Below are 22,274 nucleotides of genomic sequence, written 5' to 3'. Positions count from 1 at the left end.
TTCAAAGTGTTGGTGCTGACCTTGAAAGCCCTAAATGGCCTTGGTCCAGTATACCTGAAGGAGCGTCTCCACCCCCATCGTTCTACCCGGACACTGAGGTCCAGCACCGAGGGCCTTCTGGCGGTTCCCTCGTTGCGAGAAGCCAAGTTGCAGGGAACTAGGCAGAGGGCCTTCTCGGTGGTGGCGCCTGCCCTGTGGAACGCCCTCCCAACAGATGTCAAAAAGGAAAACAACTAACAGACTTTTAGAAGACATCTGAAGGCAGCCCTGTTCAGGGATGCTTTTAAATGTTTAATAGATTATTGTGTTTTATTTTTCTGTTGGAAGCCGCCCAGAGTGGCTGGAGAGACCCGGCCAGATGGGCGGGGTATAAATAATAAATTATTATTATTATTATTATTATTATTATTAGCCAGCATATAAACACAGGAGCAGAACATCCGTTTAAAACCAGCAAAAGGGGGAGGGAGAGAGACTTTTGTGACAGCACCTTAAATATACCAGAACCCCTGTGGATCTGGCAGCAAGGGATTTTTATTATTATTATTTAAATGTCCTTATTAAGGGTTTTCTTGCATTACAACAGTACAAGCACCGTCTCTATTTTCAGAGCATCAAGCTCCTCCTGTAGATTGCTTCTATCCCATGTGAGACTTTATAGCAGGGGTCCCCAAACTAAGGCCCGGGGGCCGGATGCGGCCCAATCACCTTCTAAATCCGGCCCGCGGATGGTCTGGGAATCAGCATGTTTTTACATGAGTAGAATGTGTCCTTTTATTTAAAATGCATCTCTGGGTTATTTGTGGGGCCTGCCTGGTGTTTTTACATGAGTCGAATGTGTCCTTTTATTTAAAATGCATCTCTGGGTTATTTGTGGAGCATAGGAATTTGTTCATTTCCCCCCCCCCCGAAATATAGTCCGGCCCCCCACAAGGTCTGAAGGACAGTGGACCGGCCCCCTGCTGAAAAAGTTTGCTGACCCCTGCTTTATAGCGTTGCATAGGGTTGCCATATTTCAAAAAGTGAAAATCTGGACAGATGTTTTTTCGATTTTGCAAAAAAACTCAACAACAAAAATAAGACTTTGGAGCCGCCTTGCCCCAAGATGGCAACTAGACATTCCGTTTTGGCGACCCTGACCTTGGTTTAAGGAGGCATTTGGCACCTAGCTCATATACCCGAGTTTCTAACACCGATTGCAGGATGCCAAGGTCACCCAGAGAGTCTTCATGGCCAAAGTTCTTTGCTTCTGCTGCTTCCGTTCCTGCCTCATCGCAGCTTGGTGATTCACAATACCAGCGGGTCTCCCTTTCCTTGGCCTGCATCCTGCAAAACACTTAGTCCGATTGCGTTTTATCCTCCCCTGACCCCGCCGAAAGCCACATTGCTCGCAGAGGCAAATCCTTTACACTTATAGGGCCGCTAATGTCCAACAGCTGGCTGTGGCAGCTGGCAAAAGCCCTCCTTCCCCTGTAGCCGCCGCTGCCGCGCAGGGAAAGATGATTAAATTTGCGTCTGTCCCTTCTGCGTCCTGGAGGGCAGGGGGAAATGGTTCCACCAGATCCCGGCCTTCCCGCCCGGGGTGGATTCTCTACAGAGCACATTTCCGCTGGGAACCCTTTTACAAGCCGATCAGAGGTGATCCTGGGGGGCTGAGATCATTTCCTACCCTGAGCCTTGCAAGGCGGGTGCAATTCCAGGTACTGGAGTTATTCCTCGACTTTCGGCATTTCTGGCCTGGCAATCGTGCATTAATTCATAGGGGTCTATTTTGTCGCAGTGCATGGCTGGGATGTCTCCAGGTGAAGCGGGTTTGTGGGTGCTGTCGCCTGGGGGTGGCACAATTGCCATCCTCTGGAGGTTGCAGGTTTTGCTTGTGGCTTGGCTGTCTTTGGAACCTTCTGGAACAGGGGGAATCCCTGCTCCCTGCCATTTCCCCGCCAGGTCAAATTGGGTAGCCCATCCTTCTCCAACCAGGTCCCCTCTGGAAGTTTTGTGGTTCAAAACCACCAGACAGCACCGGGTTGACGATGACTGGGCCATGTTGGTTTGGTTTCCTAAGCCCCGGGAAGAACTTTCTGAGGGCAAGAGCTGTTTGACAGTGGAATGGTCTTCCTGGGGAGGTGGTGGACTTGCCTTGGTTGGAGCTTTTTAGCTGAGATCCCTGCATTTCAGGGGGTTGGACTAAAGGACTCTTTGGGTCTCTTCCAACTCTACAGTTCTATTATTCTAAGGGCTGATATACCCCAGAATACTGGTATGTGCCTGCAGAGCAAAATAGCTAAAGCAAGCATCTAGATCTAGGGAAGTAATAGTACCACTGTATTCTGCTCTGGTCAGACCTCACCTGGAGTACCGTGTCCAGTTCTGGGCACCACAGTTCAAGAAGGATACTGAGAAGCTGGAACGTGTCCAGAAGAGGGCAACCAAAATGGTTAAAGGCCTGGAAACGATGCCTTATGAGGAACGACTTAGGGAGCTGGGTATGTTTAGCCTGGAGAAGAGAAGGTTAAGGGGGGATATGATAGCCATGTTCAAATATATGAAAGGATGTCATATGGAGGAGGGAGAAAGATTGTTTTCTGCTGCTCCAGAGAAGCGGACACGGAGCAATGGATTTAAACTACAAGAAAGAAGATTCCACGTAAACATTAGGAAGAACTTCCTGACAGTAAGAGCTGTTTGGCAGTGGAATTTGCTACCAAGGAGTGTGGTGGAGTCTCCTTCTTTGGAGGTCTTTAAGCAGAGGCTTGACAGGCATATGTCAAGAATGCTTTGATGGTGTTTCCTGCTCGGCAGGGGGTTGGACTGGATGGCCCTTGTGGTCTCTTCCAACTCTACGATTCTATGATTCTAAGTGTCCTCCCAGAGCCACAGAAGCAAGAGAACGGAGCCTCAACACAGAATCATAGAATTTTACAGTTGGAAGGGACCCTGAGGGTCCTCTAGTCTAACCCCCTGCAATGCAGGAATCTCAGCTAAAGCACCCATGACAGATGACCATGTTTTTAATATATTAAGTGGTATAGAATTGGTGTAAGTAAATAAATACTGCAGACACCCACCTGCAGTCGAAAGTGTTTGCACTTCAGACCCAGGTTGACCGCCTCACCTGCTGATCTGAGAATCGGGAGCAACCTGTGTTTCTTTGTACTGGTGGAGAGAAACTCAAGCTGTCCATGTTCCACTTTTGCAAATGCTCCCCTCGAGGAGGGGGAAATTAATGTTTGCTCCTCTGGCCCGTGTTTTGTTTTGTGCGAGGTGCACTTTGAAAAAAACACCTTAAAATGTGCAGCTTAAAAGACCTTAAAATGTGCAGCTTAAAAGACCTTAAAATGTGCAGTTTGGGGCAGGGCTTCCAACAGACACCATCCCTTGTTTTACTGCTCTGGACTGTGGTACAGAGAAAATGTCTTGCAGCTGGGATCAGATGTCGGGGTGTGTGTGGTTGTGTTTGTGCATTGCAGTCTCTCAGCACTTAGCAGTCCCTTCTGACAATTCCTGGAGAGTGGGGCAGGGGGATCTACGGGGAGAGGCCTGCCCCCATGACAGCTGCACCCTGCCTGAGACGGCAGAAGTGAAATGCAATTAAAAACCAGCGATGCTAATTGCTGTGAATCCTGCCTGAATGAATCGCTACTGAAGAAATCATTAGCGGGAGGGCATGAGCCACATGCAAACTGCAGAGAGCTTGGTTTGTGTGTGTTTTTTAAAAAAAACTCCCCTTTTAAAATAATACCGCATTCTTTGGGCCAGACAGCCGGAAGGGAGCTAATTTGCCTATGTAGCGCCGCGTTCAGCAGAACTGTGTGTCATTGTGCTGCATGTGAAAATAGGCTCACAAAAGCGTCAGGCCCAAAGGGGACCGAGATGTTCCAGCATCCTATTTGCACAGGAGGGGAGAGTTGCTCTTGTGCTCGAATCCTGCTTGCTGGTTTCCCACTGGGCTGGGCAATATCTGGTTTTCACCAGCTAAACATCACAATATACTGATATATCTGGAAATGACGATGGAGCTGGTTTTCAGCTTTGCAATATATCACCAGCTAAACCTTGTGATATACTGATTAATCTCAACGTCTGAAAAAAAGGAGGGAGCTATGTAGAGGCATCGGCAGGCTTCACAGTTTTCCCCGCACCGTGATTTTTGCATAGCAAACACACACACGGCGTGATTCGGGATATTTTGCCAGGTCAGAAACTACCGGTATGAAGCTGATATCACGATACGGACTTCAAACCGGCTTTGGACAATATGTTGATACATCGCCCGGCTCTGCTGACATCTGGCCACTGTGAGAATAGGATGCTGGCCTAGGTGGGCCATTGGCAGGCTCCTCTTAGGGTCTAATGTTCATAACCAAGGCTAGATCTACATTTTCAAAAATGCCATTAAAAATGTAGCTCTCGATGCAATTTACCACTGGCGATGGATCACTGCTCTACAGTGCCCTCTGGTGTCACATTTTTATAATGCATTTTTGACGTTATAGTTGACCCGTGTAGCTGAGTCCCAAATGCCCCAGCAAGAAGACCACAAGCAGGAGAGTTTCTTCTTGAAGTTGCAAAGATCTTAGAGGCCCAGAGCAGGGCTTTTAGCATAGCTGCCCTTGTTCTGTGGAATAGCATTCGTCTCGAGAGACAACTGGCACATGCAACATGCAATTTCTGGAGACCTACGAAGCTGCCTTATACGGAATTAGACCAATGGCCCATCGGGCTCAGTACTGCCTGCACTGACTGGCAGCAATGGCTCTCCAATTAACAGGCAGGTGTCTCTCCCAGCTCTACTGGGAGGTGCTAGGATTGCTCCTCAGACCTCCTGCACATGATGCTGATGTTCTACCCCTGAGCTTTCCAAAGGAAGGCCCTTTCCACACCATTTCTTTTCTCCAGATGGGGAAACGGTTCTTTGCCACGAGGGCCTGTTTCCTGCTGTTGTGCTTTTCTTTTAAATGCATCTGCCGTCCCCTTGGCCACTGTTTCGATTGTGCCTTGTCTGGAGACGATTGTGCAGAATGTGGCAGCTAGACTAGGGACTGGGAGCGGCCGCCGAGACCACATAACACCGGTCCTGAAAGACCTACATTGACTCCCGGCACGTCTCCGAGCACAATTCAAAGTGTTGACCTTTAAGGCCCGAAATAGCTTTGTCCCAGTAGAGCCGAAGGAGCGTCTCCACCCCCATCATTCAGCCCGGACACTGAGGTCCAGCTCCGAGGGCCTTCTGGCGGTTCCCTCCCTGTGAGAAGTGAGGTTACAGGGAACAAGGCAGAGGGCCTTCTCAGTGGTGGCACCCGCCCTGTGGAACACCCTCTCTTCAGATGTTGAGAAAATCAACAACTACAGTGGTACCTCCAGTTACGAACTTAATTCGTTCCAGAGGCCCGTTCTTCTCCTGAAACCGTTCTTAACATGAGGCGCGCTTTTGCTAATGGGGCCTTCTGCTGCACGCGACTTCTGCTCGCATCCCGGGGCAACGTTCGCTCCCAGGGGCACATACTTCCAGGTTAGCGGAGCTTGTTACCCGAAGCGTTCGCAAGGAGGACGGTACGTAACCGGAGGTATTGCTGTATCTAAATTCTAGAAGACATCTGAAGGCAGTCCTGTTTAGGGAAGTTTTTAATATTTGATGAATTATTGTATTTTAATATTTTGCTGGAAGCCGCCCAGAGTGGCTGCAGGAACCCAGCTGAGATGGGCAGGATATAAATTAATTATTATTATTATTATTGCAGAAGGTGAGTAAAAGTGGCCGATGCTATACAAGCCATGGCAACCGCGGTCACAGTCATAAATAAATAGGCAAAAGCGTGGAGTAGGAGATATGAAGAGAAATATAAAATAAATAGCGTTTGAGTTAGTATTATTTAGTATTAACATAGAGTTGTATAGGAAATAAATGCACGAGTGAATATCAGAGTGGAAACAGAAGTCGGGAAAGTGGGGGGGGGAGCAGAGGGCGGGAAAGGGTGGGAGGAGGGGGGTGAAAGAAGGTTTTGCTCCAAATATTCATTTATATGTTTTGTTATGCTTTGTAATTCCTCCTGAGTTTTTTTTAAAAAATAATATTTCTGTAACGTTTTAAAAATTTGAAATAAAGGTTTTTTAAATTAAAAATAAAATAAAATAGGCAAAAGCTGGTGAGGTGGCGAGTTCCTCTCTTGACACATCATGGTGCCAGAAAGCTTATCCTCGCTGCCTTTGTAGCATGCATGTTGGAAAATCCAGCGGATGACAGGCGAGGGAATGAGTAACGCAGAGCTGATTCTCCCCCTTCCAGGGATCGCTTGTCATTCTCCACCTCCTTGTGCTATAATTTGAGGGACAGCTTGTCTCATTAACTCCCTGGCAAGCCTGCAGGTGGGCAGGGGCACAATCTGCCTGTCTCGAGGTTGATGGTGGCACCAAGATTTCCGGGTTTGCCTTTCCAGGGTGGTTGGAGGGGAGTCTAGTCTGAATTACAGGAGGCTGTGATTCACAGCTGCAAGGAAGAGGCAGGGATGTGTCTTGGGAGGCTGCAGAGAAGCAGTTTTTACACCCCATCCTTTCCAGCGGGCAGGTTTTCTTTCCTTATCCTTCCTCGGAAGGATCACGATCCGTCGCAGCCTGCAGAACCTCTGGAGGAGGGATGAGCCGCCGGGTTAGGAGCGCGGAAATCTGCCTTTTACAGAGCCAAACTATTTCTCCATCTAGTTCAGGACCGTGTACACTTTGCAGGAATCATAGAATCATAGAGTTGGAAGACACCACAAGGGCCATCCAGTCCAACCCCCTGCCAAGCAGGAAACACCATCAAAGCATTCTTGACATATGCCTGTCAAGCCTCTGCTTAAAGACCTCCAAAGAAGGAGACTCCACCACACTCCTTGGGAGCAAATTCCACTGCCGAACAGCTCTTACTGTCAGGAAGTTCTTCCTAACGTTTAGGTGGAATCTTCTTTCTTGAAGTTTGAATCCATTGCTCCGTGTCCGCTTCTCTGGAGCAGCAGAAAACAACCTTTCTCCCTCCTCCATATGACATCCTTTCATATATTTGAACATGGCTATCATATCACCCCTTAACCTTCTCTTCTCCAGGCTAAACATACCCAGCTCCCTAAGCCGTTCCTCATAGGGCATCGTTTCCAGGCCTTTGACCATTTTGGTTGCCCTCCTCTGGACACGTTCCAGCTTGTCAGTATCCTTCTTGAACTGTGGTGCTCAGAACTGGACACAGTACTCCAGGTGAGGTCTGACCAGAGCAGAATACAGTGGTACTGTTACTTCCCTTGATCTAGATGCTATACTCCTATTGATGCAGCCCAGAATTGCATTGGCTTTTTTAGCTGCTGCATCACACTGTTGACTCATGTCAAGTTTGTGGTCTACCAAGACTCCTAGATCCTTTTCACATCTACTGCTCTCAAGCCAGGTGTCTCCCATCCTGTATTTGTGCCTTTCATTTTTTTTGCCCAAGTGTAGTACTTTACATTTCTCCCTGTTAAAATTCATCTTGTTTGCTTTGGCCCAGTTGTCTAATCTGTTAAGGTCATTTTGAAGTGTGATCCTGTCCTCTGGTGTATTAGGAGTGAAAGATCTCCAGGATCTCAGGCAGGAGGTTCTCCCAGCCCTACCTGTCAGTGTTAGAAATGCATCCCATAATAACAAACAGAAGCAATACCCCTCGCACAGTATTTTTAAATTACATTTCTAAAGGGAGGACTGTGCTCTTGGGAGGAAATTCAGGATAAAAGTGTTAGAGATCCCTGACGCAGGATTTGCCCAACACAAATTAATTCTTTAGCCTCTGGCCATTTGTAATCTAATGAAAACTATCTGTGCGTTTTAAAGAAGCTTATGTGACTGAGATAAATGGGGGGGGGGGAGAGAGGAATGGATCTTCGCCCGGCCTGTCCATTAATTCTGGATATATAGTGACGTTTGCCCAAAATAAACTTGAGCTTTGAAAGGGACTTGCGTTCAGTTTTCGTTGCAAAGAACATCACACAAAGATCACGCCAATTCGGAGCATGACCTCGTCTTGCCCAGGGCAGGCTGGTAGGTAGTTTCCCCCCCCCTCTCTCTCTCCCCCCCCCCCCCGGCGATACCTGGAAGCAGAGCACTTTCTTCTGCATGCAAAAGGTTCCTTATTCAATCCCTGGCACACCCAGGGTCTGGAAACCAAGGCTGTTTAGCCTGGGAAAGAGGAGACAAAGGAGACAGGATAGCCATCTTCAAGTATGTCAAGGGCAAACAAGCTTGTTTTCTCCTGCTCTGGAGGGTAGGACTCGAACCCATGGCTTCAAGTAGCAAGAAAGGAGATTCTGACTAAACATTCAGAAAAACCTTCTGACAGTAAGAGCTGTTTGACAGTGGAATGGTCTCCCTCTGGAGGTGGTGGACTCTCCTTCATCTGAGGTTTTTAAGCAGAGGTTGGATGGCCATCTGTCAGGGATGCTTTGGCTGGGATTCCTACATTGCAGGGGGTGGGACTGGATGACCTTTGGGGGTACCTTCCAACTCTATAATTCTATGATTCTATTCTTAGCAATGTCCCCAGTCTGAAACTCTGTATAGACAATACTCGAGTTGGATAAAAGATGTCATATAAGGCAGCTTCCTAAAAACATAAGAGGAGCTTGCAGGGTCAGGCCAATGGCCCATCTAGTCCAGCATCCTGTTCTCACAGCGGCCAACCAGATGCCTGTGGGAAAAACCTGCAGGCAGGACTCGAACTCAAGAGCAACTCTCCCCTCTTGTGGTTTCCAGTAGCTGGCATCGCTGCCTCTCACTGTGGAGGCAGAGCAGAGCACTCCTGGCTAGGAGCCATTGACCGCCCTCTCCTCCTCCATGGATTTGTCTAATCCTCTTTTCAAGCCATCCAAGTTGGTAGCCACCATTTCCTCCAGTGGCAGGGAGTTCCGCAGTTTGGCTTCCTTCCAGGGTTCTTACGCCAGGCACATCCCAAAAGGAGATGCGTCATTCTCCCTCGAAGCCTAATTTCATTAGGGGCGGGGGACCCTCTGGGTGTCAGCAAAGGCCTCTGGGGGCGTCACGTTGGGGACCCTTGGGCTAAAGCGTGTGGTTGACCTGGGAATCCTTCTTGATGCATGAACTCTGCAATTGCCTAGGTTGTCGAGTGGGAACTTAGCAAATGCAACCTGCCCTTGGGGTTTTCAGAGGCAACACAGAAGCTGCAGACCTGCCTTTCTTTCTATATTTAGAAATATTTCTATAAGGTCATATCAGAAAGCATTGGGGTGGTTTACATCATTAAATCATAAAACACCATTAAGAAAAGAACTCGGTTTCCTAAAATGGATGGATATATATATCACTGGAGCTTCTGGTTCTGTTCTTAGTGATATGATTTACAGTAAACTGCCCTGAATGTTTTGGGGAAAAGTGCGAAGGCATTATGAAAATATATTAAAATAGCATTTCAGTGATTCTTTTTCAGTATGTGTTGAGAGCAAGGATAGCATCCAGGCCACTCACTCCTTGCTTTGGAAATAGGCAGCGTGCTGTAATGGTCAGAGTGTCAGACTAGAACCTGGGAGACCAGGGTTCAAATCGCCACGAGGCTCACGGTCTCTCAGCCCAACCTACCTCACAGGATTGTCGTGGGGATTAAATGTGGGGATTAGGGAGCTGGGTATGTTTAGCCTGGAGAAGAGAAGGTTAAGGGGTGATATGATAGCCATGTTCAAATATATGAAAGGATGTCATATGGAGGAGGGAGAAAGGTTGTTTTCTGCTGCTCCAGAGAAGCGGACACGGAGCAATGGATTCAAACTACAAGAAAGAAGATTCCACCTAAACATTAGGAAGAACTTCCTGACAGTAAGAGCTGTTCGGCAGTGGAATTTGCTGCCAAGGAGTGTGGTGGAGTCTCCTTCTTTGGAGGTCTTTAAGCAGAGGCTTGACAGGCATATGTCAAGAATGCTTTGATGGTGTTTCCTGCTCGGCAGGGGGTTGGACTGGATGGCCCTTGGGGTCTCTTCCAACTCTACGATTCTATGATTCTATGTCCTCCACTTTGCGCTCCAAGGTGGGATGGAAATGCAATAAACAAACGGATTCCAGGGCAGGCATTGTCTTGTTGGAATCACAGAATCATAGCATTGTAGGTACCCCAGGGGGCCATCTAGTCCAACCCCCTGAATGCAGGAATCTTTTTTTGCCCAATGTGGGGCTCGACCTCACGACCCTGAGATTAAGAGTCTCATGCTTTACTGACTGAGCTATCCGGGTCTCCAGTTCGTCCCCCTTCGCTTCAAGTAGCTGGAGGAGAGAAGCAAATAGGCAGGGGGGTGGACTAGATGACTCTCTGGGTCCCCTTCCAACTCTACAATTCTGCGTGGAAAAAAGGCGAGATGAAAAAAGGAAACTCGTTTTTGATCGGCTCCAATCCAGGAAGGTTTAGGGGATTTGCCAGCTTCCACATCATCTGGGATTTTGGATTCGTGAGCAGGTTTTAACATACAGTCTCTGAGCCACAATTAATATCCTAGATCGGGGGGGGGGGGACGACAGGCCGGAGTGCGGAAATAGAGGCTGTGTGTGGCTTTCTGGGATCTGCTAATGCTGCTCAGCGAGGAGGGGTTTCTCAGGGGGCTGCGCTGGATGTCAATGCCATGTGACAGCCTGATCTGACGCCTGTCTCCCTACTTAGCAAGTCTGCAGGATGTCATGGCTGGTCCCATGCTAAACAGCACCGAGTGCTAATTCTGGCAGCACCTTCCGAGATGCTTGCCTCTGCTCTGAGAGAGCAAAACACCCTCTTCTCCCTGCCACCTCCCTCTCAGCGTTTGCTTGCTTATTTATTTCCCTTTATTACCATTACTAACAACCAAAAGGTACAGTAGCAAGCTATTGCATCATACCATATATATACAAACAAATTATAGCAAGAGGAAGAAATTGTGACACGCCAATATAAACTGAGACATCCCTATTACCCCAGCTGTTGTGGATGGGTGGTGAAAACATAGGAAAAGACAATAGCCTCTTTTCTTTTGGCTAATGTTTTGTGCCACTGGGGAGGTGGTAATTCTGTATTGATTTGTTATGGATGTTTGTATGTGATGCCAATAAAAGGTTTGATGATGAAAACCCCACAAGATGACATAAAAGATTTCTGGACCCTCCATCCTCCTGGAAACATGCAGTTTTTCTATGTATTTCCCCCCTACAAAAGTCAAAGTTTGTAAGTTCTTATAACTCCAAGGAGTTCATGGTCCTCTTCCCTTCCCATTGTATCCCCACAACAACCCTGTGAGGTAGGTCAGGCCGAGAGGCAGTGACTGGCCCAAGATCACCCAGTGAGGGGTCCATGTCAGAGAGGGGGGATTCGAACCCTGGTTTCTGCCAGGTCTTAGTCTGACACTCTAACCACTACACCACGCTGCCTCTGCCCAAGTTAGCAATAAAACAGTCTTCGCATCCTGCAATGAAACCCGGTTGCTGAGATTTCAAGCTACTGTACTCGATTTCAGGTTTCCCCTGACTTTTCCCTGCAGTGATTGTTGATTAATTGGAGTTTCTGCAAAAGAAGGAAAAGGGGAACTGTTTGTTTAACCTCTATGAGGACGAGAGACATCAGCCTAGCGATTTGCTCTCGCCTCGTGGTGTGCTGATATCATGGTCTGCTGCTGGCTTTGTCACAAATGCCAGTTTCCGCAGGGCTGACTTGCCTCCCCCACTCCCCCGGCCCCCTTTTTATTTTTTGCTGAGCACTTCTGGGGCGAGAGATAGAGAATCCCAGGACTAAAACTTTGTTCTGCAATATCCTGGTGCTCAGATTCTCCAAGCAAAATGATGCATCTGCACAGATTAGTCACATTTCATAGAATCATAGCATTTGAACAAAGATGTTCTAATTGGTGTGCTTTCCTTTTCAACACCCACTCTTGCCAACTTCATCCTTGGCTCGGGGGAAACTGCTTTGGCTCAGGTTTGGCTCTTTCCAGCACTCAGAAAATCCATCCTCGGACTAAATGAATGCAAAGAATTGTAGAATTGGAAGGAACCCCTAAGGGTCATCTGGTCCAACCCTCTACAATCCACCCCTCTTCCTTGCCCAGCTGCTGCCAGTTGAGTCTCTCTTTTACAGCTTCCTTGTTCCAGCCTTTGTTGTTGTTTAGTCATTTAGTCGTATCCGACTCTTGACCCCATGGACCAGAGCACGCCAGGCACTCCTGTCTTGCACTGCCTCCCGCAGTTTGGTCAAACTCATGTTCGTAGCTTTGAGAACACTGTCCAACCATCTCGTCCTCTGTCGTCCCCTTCTCCTAGTGCCCTCCATCTTTCCCAACATCAGGGTCTTTTCCAGGGAGTCTTCTCTTCTCATGAGGTGGCCAAAGTATTGGAGCCTCAGCTTCATGATCTGTCCTTCCAGTGAGCACTCAGGGCTGATTTCAGCTGATTCCAGCCTTGCATGTGAGTAATTTCTGTGGCCTCTGGCTCAGGCAGACTTTTAATAGCCAACTGCCCACAAGCGCTTCTGTTTCTCCTTGAGGCCTAAAATAAAAGACCTTTTACACAATTGGCTGGAGTGTTTACCTCGAATCGGTTCTTATTCACCATAGGCGAGTGAGCAACCTTCTTAGGTTCCTTGTATTGATTGCTGCTATAATAGTTTTCGTACAAATTCTCCCTGCACTTTCCCCTTCTCATTAGGAAAAATACATCTGAAAATCCTTTGTGTTTTGTTGGTTCAAGTTGCCCAATCTTGTTTGTGCCGCTACAGCTGCATAAAATGACCAACCTCTTAAAAACACACACACAAAGGAATTGGGTCTTTGCCCTGACTGATGCCCGGATGCCCACATTTCCCCTTAGCTTTCTCCAAAATTCCCACTAAATTTCCTTTTCCTTTTCCTGGCAGTTTAGATCAACACATGTGGACACACTCTGACACTCTGACATCAGTAACTTGGCAGATGGGGGGGGGGGGAAGGTGAGGATTGAAAGGGTGCCCGTCCCAATTCCAAAATGCCAGTTTTCAAAATTAATCCAGGCTGGGTACACCAATCCGGACTGGAGTTCCAAAGGCGTTTGGCTGGCGCCTTGTATCCCTCTTTCCAGCGCATGGCTCTGGCAGTGTTTTCCCGGCTCCATCCTCTATGAGGGAGCCTGTTGTGGGGGTGCATGGTTCCACCCCTTTCAGAAATTTGCACCTGGGGCCACAGCCCCCCTCCACTATGCCACACAGAGAGGTATGACTGACTAATAGCAAGAGCTGCTTGACAGGGGATGAACTTCCCTGAAAAGCTGGCTGGCTTCCCCTCGCTGGAGGATGCAGAGTTTGTGCAAGAGAGATGCTGTGGCTCCATCTGGAACGGAACTGTGAGTTTTTAATATATATAAAGGTAAAGGGACCCCTGAGCGTTAGGTCCAGTCGTGAACGACTCTGGGGTTGCGGCACTCATCTTGCTTTACTGGTTGAGGGAGCCGGCATACAGCTTCCAGGTCATGTGGCCAGTATGACTAAGCCGCATCTGGCAAACCAGAGCAGTGCACGGAAACGCCGTTTACCTTCCCGCCGGAGCGGTACCTATTTATCTACTTGCACTTTGACGTGCTTTTGAACTGCTAGGTGGGCAGGAGCTGGGACCGAGCAACAGGAGCTCACCCTGTCGCGGGGATTTGAACTGCCGACCTTCTGATCGGCAAGCCCTAGGCTCTGTGGTTTAACCCACAGCGCCACCTGCACCCCGTCCATCTGTCTGGGTTGCCCCAGCCACTCTGAGTGGCTTCCAATACACATAATAATCATCATAAAACATCAAACATTAATAGTAGCAATTTGATCCAATAAAAAAAGTCACAATAACTTTAGAATAAGCAACATATATCAAATAAAGCAATATTCAGTAATCTATTAGACCAGGGGTAGGTGAGCTCCAAACTCCATTTTTTTTGGTGAAACAACAGCCAGAAGGAAGGCCGGGCTGAACTTCCGAGTCCCTTGGGCTAATACATCCAATCCTCTTTCAGACGTGATTTTGTCTAATTCTCTTATCTAGGAGTCTTGGTAGACCACAAACTTGACATGAGTCAGCAGTGTGATGCAGCAGCTAAAAAAGCCAATGCAATTCTGGGCTGCATCAATAGGAGTATAGCATCTAGATCAAGGGAAGTAATAGTACCACTGTATTCTGCTCTGGTCAGACCTCACCTGGAGTACTGTGTCCAGTTCTGGGCACCACAGTTCAAGAAGGATATTGACAAGCTGGAATGTGTCCAGAAGAGGGCAACCAAAATGGTCAAAGGCCTGGAAATGATGCCTTATGAGGAACGGCTTAGGGAGCTGGGTATGTTTAGCCTGGAGAAGAGAAGGTTAAGGGGGGATATGATAGCCATGTTCAAATATATGAAAGGATGTCATATGGAGGAGGGAGAAAGATTGTTTTCTGCTGCTCCAGAGAAGCGGACACGGAGCAATGGATTCAAACTTCAAGAAAGAAGATTCCACCTAAACATTAGGAAGAACTTCCTGACAGTAAGAGCTGTTCGGCAGTGGAATTTGCTACCAAGGAGTGTGGCGGAGTCTCCTTCTTTGGAGGTCTTTAAGCAGAGGCTTGACAGCCATATGTCAAGAACGCTTTGATGGTGTTTCCTGCTTGGCAGGGGGTTGGACTGGATGGCCCTTGTGGTCTCTTCCAACTCTATGATTCTATGATTCTTCTAGAGCCACCCAGGTGGGTGGCCATCATTCCCTCCTGAGGCAGGGAGTTCCGTAGTTGAACGATGCACTGCATGAAGAGGAGCTTTATCTGTCTTGAACCTGCCAACTTTTAAATAAACTGCATGAGGCAGCAGGTCAGATCTCTCGCGCCTTGCCGGCAAACAAACAAGACAGCACAAAAACATCGAAGCAGAACTTTTGGAGCTGAGGAAGTTGATCCAATAGAGGATAATTACAGTAATTCATCTTTAACCGCTGCCAGTCGCGATTGCAACCTTTATTTAGCCGCTTTGATCCCTGCATGAGCCACTAAGGTATTATAATCAACACCTTAAATGTATTTTCATGTTCTAAATGAGTCTTGGCAGCCCTGCCGAGCGAGAGAGCATATTCGGTTCTTCACAGAACTGATCCGGAGCAGGAGGCAATTTTTTTTAAAAATGCCTCTTTAGAGATAGTTTGCTGCCTGGGTTGTACAATTCCAGGCTGTGGAGCCGGGGGCAAGGAGGATGGATCACATTTTGGGGTTTCCTCCCCCAAGAAGAGGCTTGGATAGGTGTGGATCTTGTTAAAATAGAAATCGGAAGGTGCAACAATAGGATGAGGGAGATTGGATGGGTCGTGAAGTGTGTGGAAAGCATCTAGGTTTCCCCTTCCAGGGCTGACCCAAGACACCTGAGGCAAACTGCAATATGGCGTCCCCTCTGGGCCAGGGAAGAAGGGCTGAGGGGAGGCTGGGAGAACGGCAGTGCGCCCTATTCGCCAAGGGGCCGCTGTAGAGGGGCCATGCTGGGACGGGTGCCGGGGAGGAGGCAGAGCCCGTCTCCATGGATGGCACCAGAGCCATTGAGTGAGGTATTCCTTGGAGGCTGGATCTGCTGCCGCTTCCTGTCCGGCCACCCAAGGCAGTCGCCTCACCTTGCCTCACGGCCCCATAGCATATCACTTTAAACCACCATGGATCCCACCACTGCCAAAGAATCTCTGGAAACGTAGTTTATCAAGAATCATAGAATCATAGATTCATAGAGTTGGAAGAGACCACGTGGGCCATCCAGTCCAACCCCCTGCCGAGCAGGAAATACCATCAAAGCATTCTTGACATATGCCTGTCAAGCCTCTGCTTAAAGACCTCCAAAGAAGGAGACTCCACCATACTCCTTGGTAGCAAATTCCACTGCCGAACAGCTCTTACTGTCAGGAAGTTCTTCCTAATGTTTAGGTGGAATCTTCTTTCTTGTAGAGTGTTGACCATTGTTAAGAGATTCCCTATCCCCCCCCACCCAAAAGCTACAATTCTCAGAGTTCTCCAGGAATGGGGATTTTAAGGACATGGCTGGGGCTGTGATGTTTTCATTGTAATTATTAGTGTGTGTGTGTGTGTGGAGGGGTTATATATATATATAAATGTTTAATTGTGTTTAATGTCCCCCCCCCAAATTTTTAGCTGTTTCTATTTTATCTGCAAGCTGCCTTGAGTCCCTGTCAGGGTAAAGACTGGAATAACAACAACAGCAGCAGCAACAACAACAACAACAAATTATACCCCACCCATCTGGCTGGGTTTCCCCAGCCACTCTGGGCAGCTTCCAACAAAAGATTAAAAATACATTAAAATATCAGTCATTTAAAACTTCACTAAACAGGGCTGCCTTCAGATGTCTTCTAAAAGTCAGATAGTTGTTTTTTTCCTTTGACATCTGGTGGGAGGGCATTCCACAGGGTGGGCGCCACCACCGAGAATGCCCTCTGCCTGGTTCCCTGTAACCTCGCTTCTTACAGGGAGGGAACCTCCAGAAGGTCCTTGGAGCTGGACCTCAGTGTCCAGGCTGAACGATGGGGGTGGAGACACTTAGCATAATAAGTGATTGTCAGACCTCTTTGAGGCGTGTCAATATCATTAAACTCCTTTCCAAAAAGCAGGATGCTTAGCACACAATCCTGCTGGATCTTCATCTTCGTATTGGACGTCGGCTTCACATTCTCCCAGACCCTTTCGGAGAGTAGAGCCATTGTCGTAGCTGCCTTGCCAATACGCTAGTCTTAAACTGGGGTGCTCAGAAATGGACACAGCATTCCAGATGTGATTTGTCGAAGGCCGAATAGAGTGCTACCATGACTTCCCTTGATCTGGACATCAGACTTCTGTTGATGCAGCCTAGAATAGATGCAGCTCTTTTTTTGCTGCTGCATCACAACACATTTTTGGCAAAGGCTGGCTTCCTTGCCACGAGCTCTTCATGCTGTTGAAAGATGATCCACGTGGTTGGAGCTGCTTTCCATGGGTCTTTGTTTCTGAGGGAGGCTGTTCTGCCCGGCAACCCCCCCCCCTTCGGTGCACAGTTCAAGGAGAAGGGAAGGCTTGTTAACTCTGCTTTTTCCTGCCTGCTTTCAACGCAGACCTCATTGACTCAGGTAGAAAGCAGCCCCCCCCCCCGGATCTTGACCATCGCCTGAGTGATTAACCTTAAAGCCCTCCTTGTAACCCCCACCTTGCACCCACAACTCAGCCCCCACTGCCCAAGACACAAAGGGACCCATTTTTCCATCCTGCCTCCTCAGCGTCCCTGTGACTCAGCACAGATTCTCCTGCCAGCCTGGCAGAAGCTGCATTTTATTTCCATCTTCTGGGGAGAGCAATCCCTGGAGATGGCAAAGCTGCTCTCTCTCTCTCTCTCTCTCTCTCTCTCTCTCTCTCTCTCTCTCTCTTTTTCCTGGCACAATTCCCAGCAGGTGCAAAAAGCCCTGCTATACACCAAGCCAGGTTTCCTTGCACCTGCAATTGCATTTCTTAGCTAGGAGCAGCACCTAGCAGAGAACCAGAAACCCCCTCCCCTGGTCTGACTGTCTCCTCGCATGGGCAAAGAGCATGGCTGATCCTTTTCACGTGGCTGTCTCCGTGGTGGACCCTTGCGGCGTCAGGCTGGCGTGGTGCTGGAAAGTGGCCCACCTCTCCAGAGGTACATTCCTCCTTCTGTTTTCTGGGTGGGTGCTCAAAGTGCGACGCTCTGACGTTTGCAGCGAATGGGGCCGACTTCTTTCTCCCCTGCAAGGGAAAGAGAGAGGAACTCTCATTTCTATTTCTACATTTATTTTGTAAATTGCAAGTGTTCAATCGAACCCTGCAAGTGAGTTCATTTCTTTGCATCGATTCTGCAGATATAACATAAATAGTTCCCAGTCCTTCTTGAAATCTCTATTGTCTTTATCTCCAAGTCTTTCTGTTAATTTTGCCGTTTCAGCGTATTCCATCAGCTTCCCTTGCCATTCTTCTTCAGCTGGTATTTCAGTACTTTTCCATCTCTGTGCTAGCAATATCCTAGCTGCAATTGTAGCATACATGAACGTTTTTTCTTCTTCTCTTTTTGGCAAGACTTCAAACCGGTTTTGGACGATCTATCAATAAATTGCAGAGCCCTATTCTGTAGAGTGGGGTCATTGCCCCCCCCTCCTGATCCAGTCCAGGAGAGGAGCACCCACCTCTAGGCCTGCTTCTGCAAACAGCTTGAAGCCTCTCTAAGCTTCCATTAAGCAAATCATCTAGGAGAAATTAACTGCCATCTGTTCCTCGCGGAAACCTGTTTGCAGTGCGTGTTCTAAGCCAAACCTCACTCTGTTTACATCTCTGCCAAACGGAGAACAAGGAAGAGATTCAGGTTCTGTAGCTAAGCGATTGCTGGGGAGATCCAGCAGTTCCACACATCTTAAAGGGGAAATTCGCACTCGAGGCCTTTTTCGGTGTTTTTTAAGAATCGACAGGTGGTGGGAGAAGAGGTATCTGCTTCTGTCTGCAGGGATTTGGGTCTAGATGGGGAAAGCGGGGGGGGGGGAGTTTGTCATTGGAAGAGAAAAAATCAAAAACAAACCCGCCTCTTAATGAGCCCCGAATGGGACTGGAGAGGGAGCGATGTGTCTTGCCAGACTGATGGCTTTGTGCGGGGAGAATGGAGGACACCTCCCTCAATGGGATCCAATCCCAACCTCCCTGGGCCGGAAGGCATAAGGAAATGAGAAGAGCCTGCTGGATCAGGCCAATGGCCCCTCTAGTCCAGCCTCCTGTTCTCACACTGGCCAACCAGATTCCTGTGGGAAATCAGCAAGCAGGATTCGAACACACTCCCTTCTCTGATTTCCAGCAACTAATATTCAGAATCAATTGTAAAGGGCAGGACAGAGCCATCATACAGGGATAGCTAAGACATCACATCTGGGGGCTAGTTACCCCTCTGTTGAGGACGTGGGTGGCGCTGTGGTCTAAACCACTGAGCCTCTTGGGCTTGCCAGTCAGAAGGTCGGCGGTTCGAATCCCTATGACGGGGTGAGCTCCCCTTGTTCAGTCCCTGCTCCTGCCAACCTAGCGGTTCAAAAGCACGTCAAAGTGCAAGTAGATAAATAGGTACTGCTCTGGCGGGAAGGTAAACGGCGTTTCTGTGCGCTGCTCTGGTTCGCCAGAAGTGGCTTTGTCATGCTGGCCACATGACCTGGAAGCTGTACGCCGGCTCCCTTGGCCAGTAAAGCGAGATGAGCGCCGCAACCCCAGAGTCGTCCGCGACTGGACCTAATGGTCAGGGGTCCCTTTACCTTTAAGAAGCTAATGGACAATTTTTATTTTTATTTTTATTTCGACTGCGTCAGACCAACACAGCTACCTACCTGAATCTTGGCACACACACACACACACACACAGAGAGAGAGAAGACCTGAAATACAAAACAAAACTAGCATTTTACATCGAAATACAGGGCAATCCTGTATGTATTATCCTAGGATTGCCATATTTCATAAACTGAAGATCTGGACACAAAAGTTGTGTGTGGTTTTTTTTTGGGGGGTGTGTGTGTTTGGCTAAAGTTGTTGAGCTTTGGCATAGGACAGCCGAAGTGTGTGTGATGATGAGCCTGGTATGGATGGATCAAAGCTTTTTCCTGCCGCCGGATCCTGTCGTGGGAAGCAGAGACCCAGCCGGGAGGCGAGAGGTCCTTGCAACAACTTGCAAGCTAGCGAGCATCAGCCGCCGGCTGCGGTCTTGCCGGCCCTTGACCCAGCGTATCACAGCCTGGGCTGGGCCGGGCTTGCTGACGGCTCTCCTTCCGTCTCCATCTCGAGTTGGCTGAATTCTTTGTCACGGAGACAAAGGGCTGGACTTTGGCTGTCGCCAGATTCATGATCCCGCCGGAGCAGATGGAGGCCGCAAGTAAACCGGGGCTGGGGGGGAGGTTGGAAATGCTGTGCTAAATTTCTTTTGGGGGGGTCTTTCTTTTGCATAGATAGACTCCCTTCGCCTTCTCCTCCTGGGTTTTGCTTTTTAGAAATTGTTTCCTTGCAGCGCTCAGTGTTGCTTCGCCTCCTTGGTGCCTCTGGCTGGGAGAGAGAGAGAGCGCCTGCCGGAGGTTGGAGACACTTTTCCTCTCTCGGGCAAAGGGCAAAGGGATGTAAAAAGGTGCGTGGCGGGCACGATCCGCCGGGGGGGACGGGTCTTGCCCCGCTCCTGTCCATCGGTAAACGGACTGGATGAGGGTGAACTTCGTCCAGACGGAACCGAGGCGCTCCGTGTCGTTTGGAAAGCAAAAGGGGGGTTCGCCTGAAGAAGAATCGGTTTTGTAGTTTGGATGGGATCCTGGTCTCTGCAGTTGCCAGGAGTGCATTTTATACTTTTGTTGTTGTTGTTCAGTCGTTTAGTCGTGTCCGACTCTTCGTGACCCCATGGACCAGAGCACGCCTTCGACTCATAGAATTGTGATCTAATCACAGAGTTTAAAACTGGCAGTGATCTACCTCCCTTTTTTAGGGAGGAGGAAGGCCCATTTTGGGGGGGTTCAGGACAAAGTTGCTGAGCTTTTTGTAGGGAGGAGGAAAGCCCCATTTTAGGGGTTCAGCAGGGCAATGTTGTTAAGCTTTTTTAGGGAGGAGGGAAGCCCCATTTTTTTAGGAGGGCAGGGCATATTTGTTGAGCTTTTTTTAGAGGAGCCAAAGTTGTTGAGCTTCTTCCGGGTGAGCCTGTTATCTACCAGTGATCTACCACAGACATCCAGTGATCTACCAGTAGATCACGATCTACCTGTTGGACATGTCTGATCTAGTCCAACCCCCTGCAATGCATCTGTCCCTATACGGGAAATTGAACCTGCAGCACCATGCTCTAACCAACAACTGAGCTATATATATTTCCACAATTAAATAAAAAAAATTCCTTCCAGCAGCACCTTAGAGACCAACTAAGTTTGTCATTGCTATGAGCTTTCGTGTGCATGCACACTTCTTCAGATTCTTTGTTATTTTGTTTCGACTACGGCAGACCAACACGGCTACCTACCTGTAACTCCACAATTAAAGCTAGTCTTTTATTCCGAAAGGCCTTAGGGGAAACTGAGTTTTTTGTTTTTTTAAGGGAAGGGCTCTTGAATATGTAGTGCAATGCTGTTGTTTATTCTCAATATTTGTTTATATTATCCTGCATTTTAGAGGGTTGGAATAGAAGACCCTGGAGTCCCCACCAACTCTACAATTATGTGATTTTAATCAAATTGTTTTGTATGTTGTTTTCATCCTATTACAGTTTTATTATTTTCTTAACGATTCTCTTTTGTATGCTTTTAGCACTTTGCATTTTGTTGGGCTTGCTCTAATTTGTGTAAGCCACCTTGAGTCCAGGAAGAAGGCAAGATAGAAAATAATAGTAGTTTAAGCAGGGCTTGTGCAGGAAAGGCTCCAGCAGATGGTGCCTGGCAGGTTTCGAGATAGGCACTTAATTTACAAATGGATTGTGGCAACAGTGCGCAAGTGCGGTTCTCTGTGTATGGTTTGCAACTTTAATCCAGTTTAAATGAGAGGAGAAAGTATTGACCGGAAGGTAAAGGTAAAGGGACCCCTGACCATTAGGTCCAGACTGGTATTTTGATGTTAAAAATAACCCCAAATTTGCTTGCATAAGGAATAAGGACCTCACAATAAGCAGCAGACTAGGTAAAGGTAAAGGGACCGCTGACCATTAGGTCCAGTCGTGACCGACTCTGGGGTTGCGGCGCTCATCTCGCTTTATTGGCCAAGGGAACCGGCGGACAGCTTCCGGGTCATGTGGCCAGCATGACTAAGCCGCTTCTGGTGAACCAGAGCAGCGCACAGAAACACCGTTTACCTTCCCGCTGGAGCGGTACCTATTTATCTACTTGCACTTTGTGCTTTCGAACTGTTAGTTTGGCAGGAGCTGGGACTGAACAACGGGAGCTCACCCCATCGTGGGGATTCGAATGGCCGACCTTCTGATCGGCAAGCCCTAGGCTCAGTGGTTTAGACCACAGTGCTACTTGCGTCATATTTAACCTCCAAAATCAGTTACTTATCCTCAGGGCCGTCTTAAGCACCTCTGGCACCCTGGCGCCGTGGTGCAACGGATCCCTCCGGCGCCCCCCCGCCCCGTTTCCCAGTGTGACAGACAGACGGGCAGGCGCAGCGCAGCTGCCGAGGGCGCTGCTGCGCGGCGGGCGGGCTCAACGCGCAGCGCTACTGCTGAGGGCGCTGCTGCACGGAAGAGTAGGGCCGGCCCTGCTTATCCTTTACTCTTTATTTATTGCATTTTTATCCCATTTCCCCCCTCCATGGA

At 48.5% G+C, this 22,274-nt stretch overlaps 1 protein-coding gene across 4 annotated transcripts in view; it reads left to right on the top strand.

Annotated features, from left to right (window-relative positions):
- EFR3B (EFR3 homolog B) overlaps positions 1–22,274 on the top strand; it is a 103,879-nt gene that overhangs the window by 25,979 nt on the left and 55,626 nt on the right. The window contains exon 1 of one of the 4 annotated variants that reach the window (XM_088666977.1): positions 19,557–19,868. The exons of the other annotated variants lie outside the window; for them this stretch is intronic. Coding sequence (XP_088523103.1) covers positions 19,838–19,868 — 31 coding nt within the window. The 5' untranslated portion in view covers positions 19,557–19,837. Of the gene's footprint in view, positions 1–19,556; positions 19,869–22,274 lie in introns of those variants that run through there. 4 annotated transcript variants of the gene reach the window in all.

This window comes from Zootoca vivipara, chromosome 3 (genome assembly GCF_965207765.1).
Source record: "Zootoca vivipara chromosome 3, rZooViv2.hap1.1, whole genome shotgun sequence".
In the NCBI taxonomy this organism is placed as follows: Eukaryota; Metazoa; Chordata; class Lepidosauria; order Squamata; family Lacertidae; genus Zootoca; species Zootoca vivipara.
Note: the sequence above shows the minus strand (reverse complement) of the source record. Positions and strands in the feature narration are given on the sequence as shown.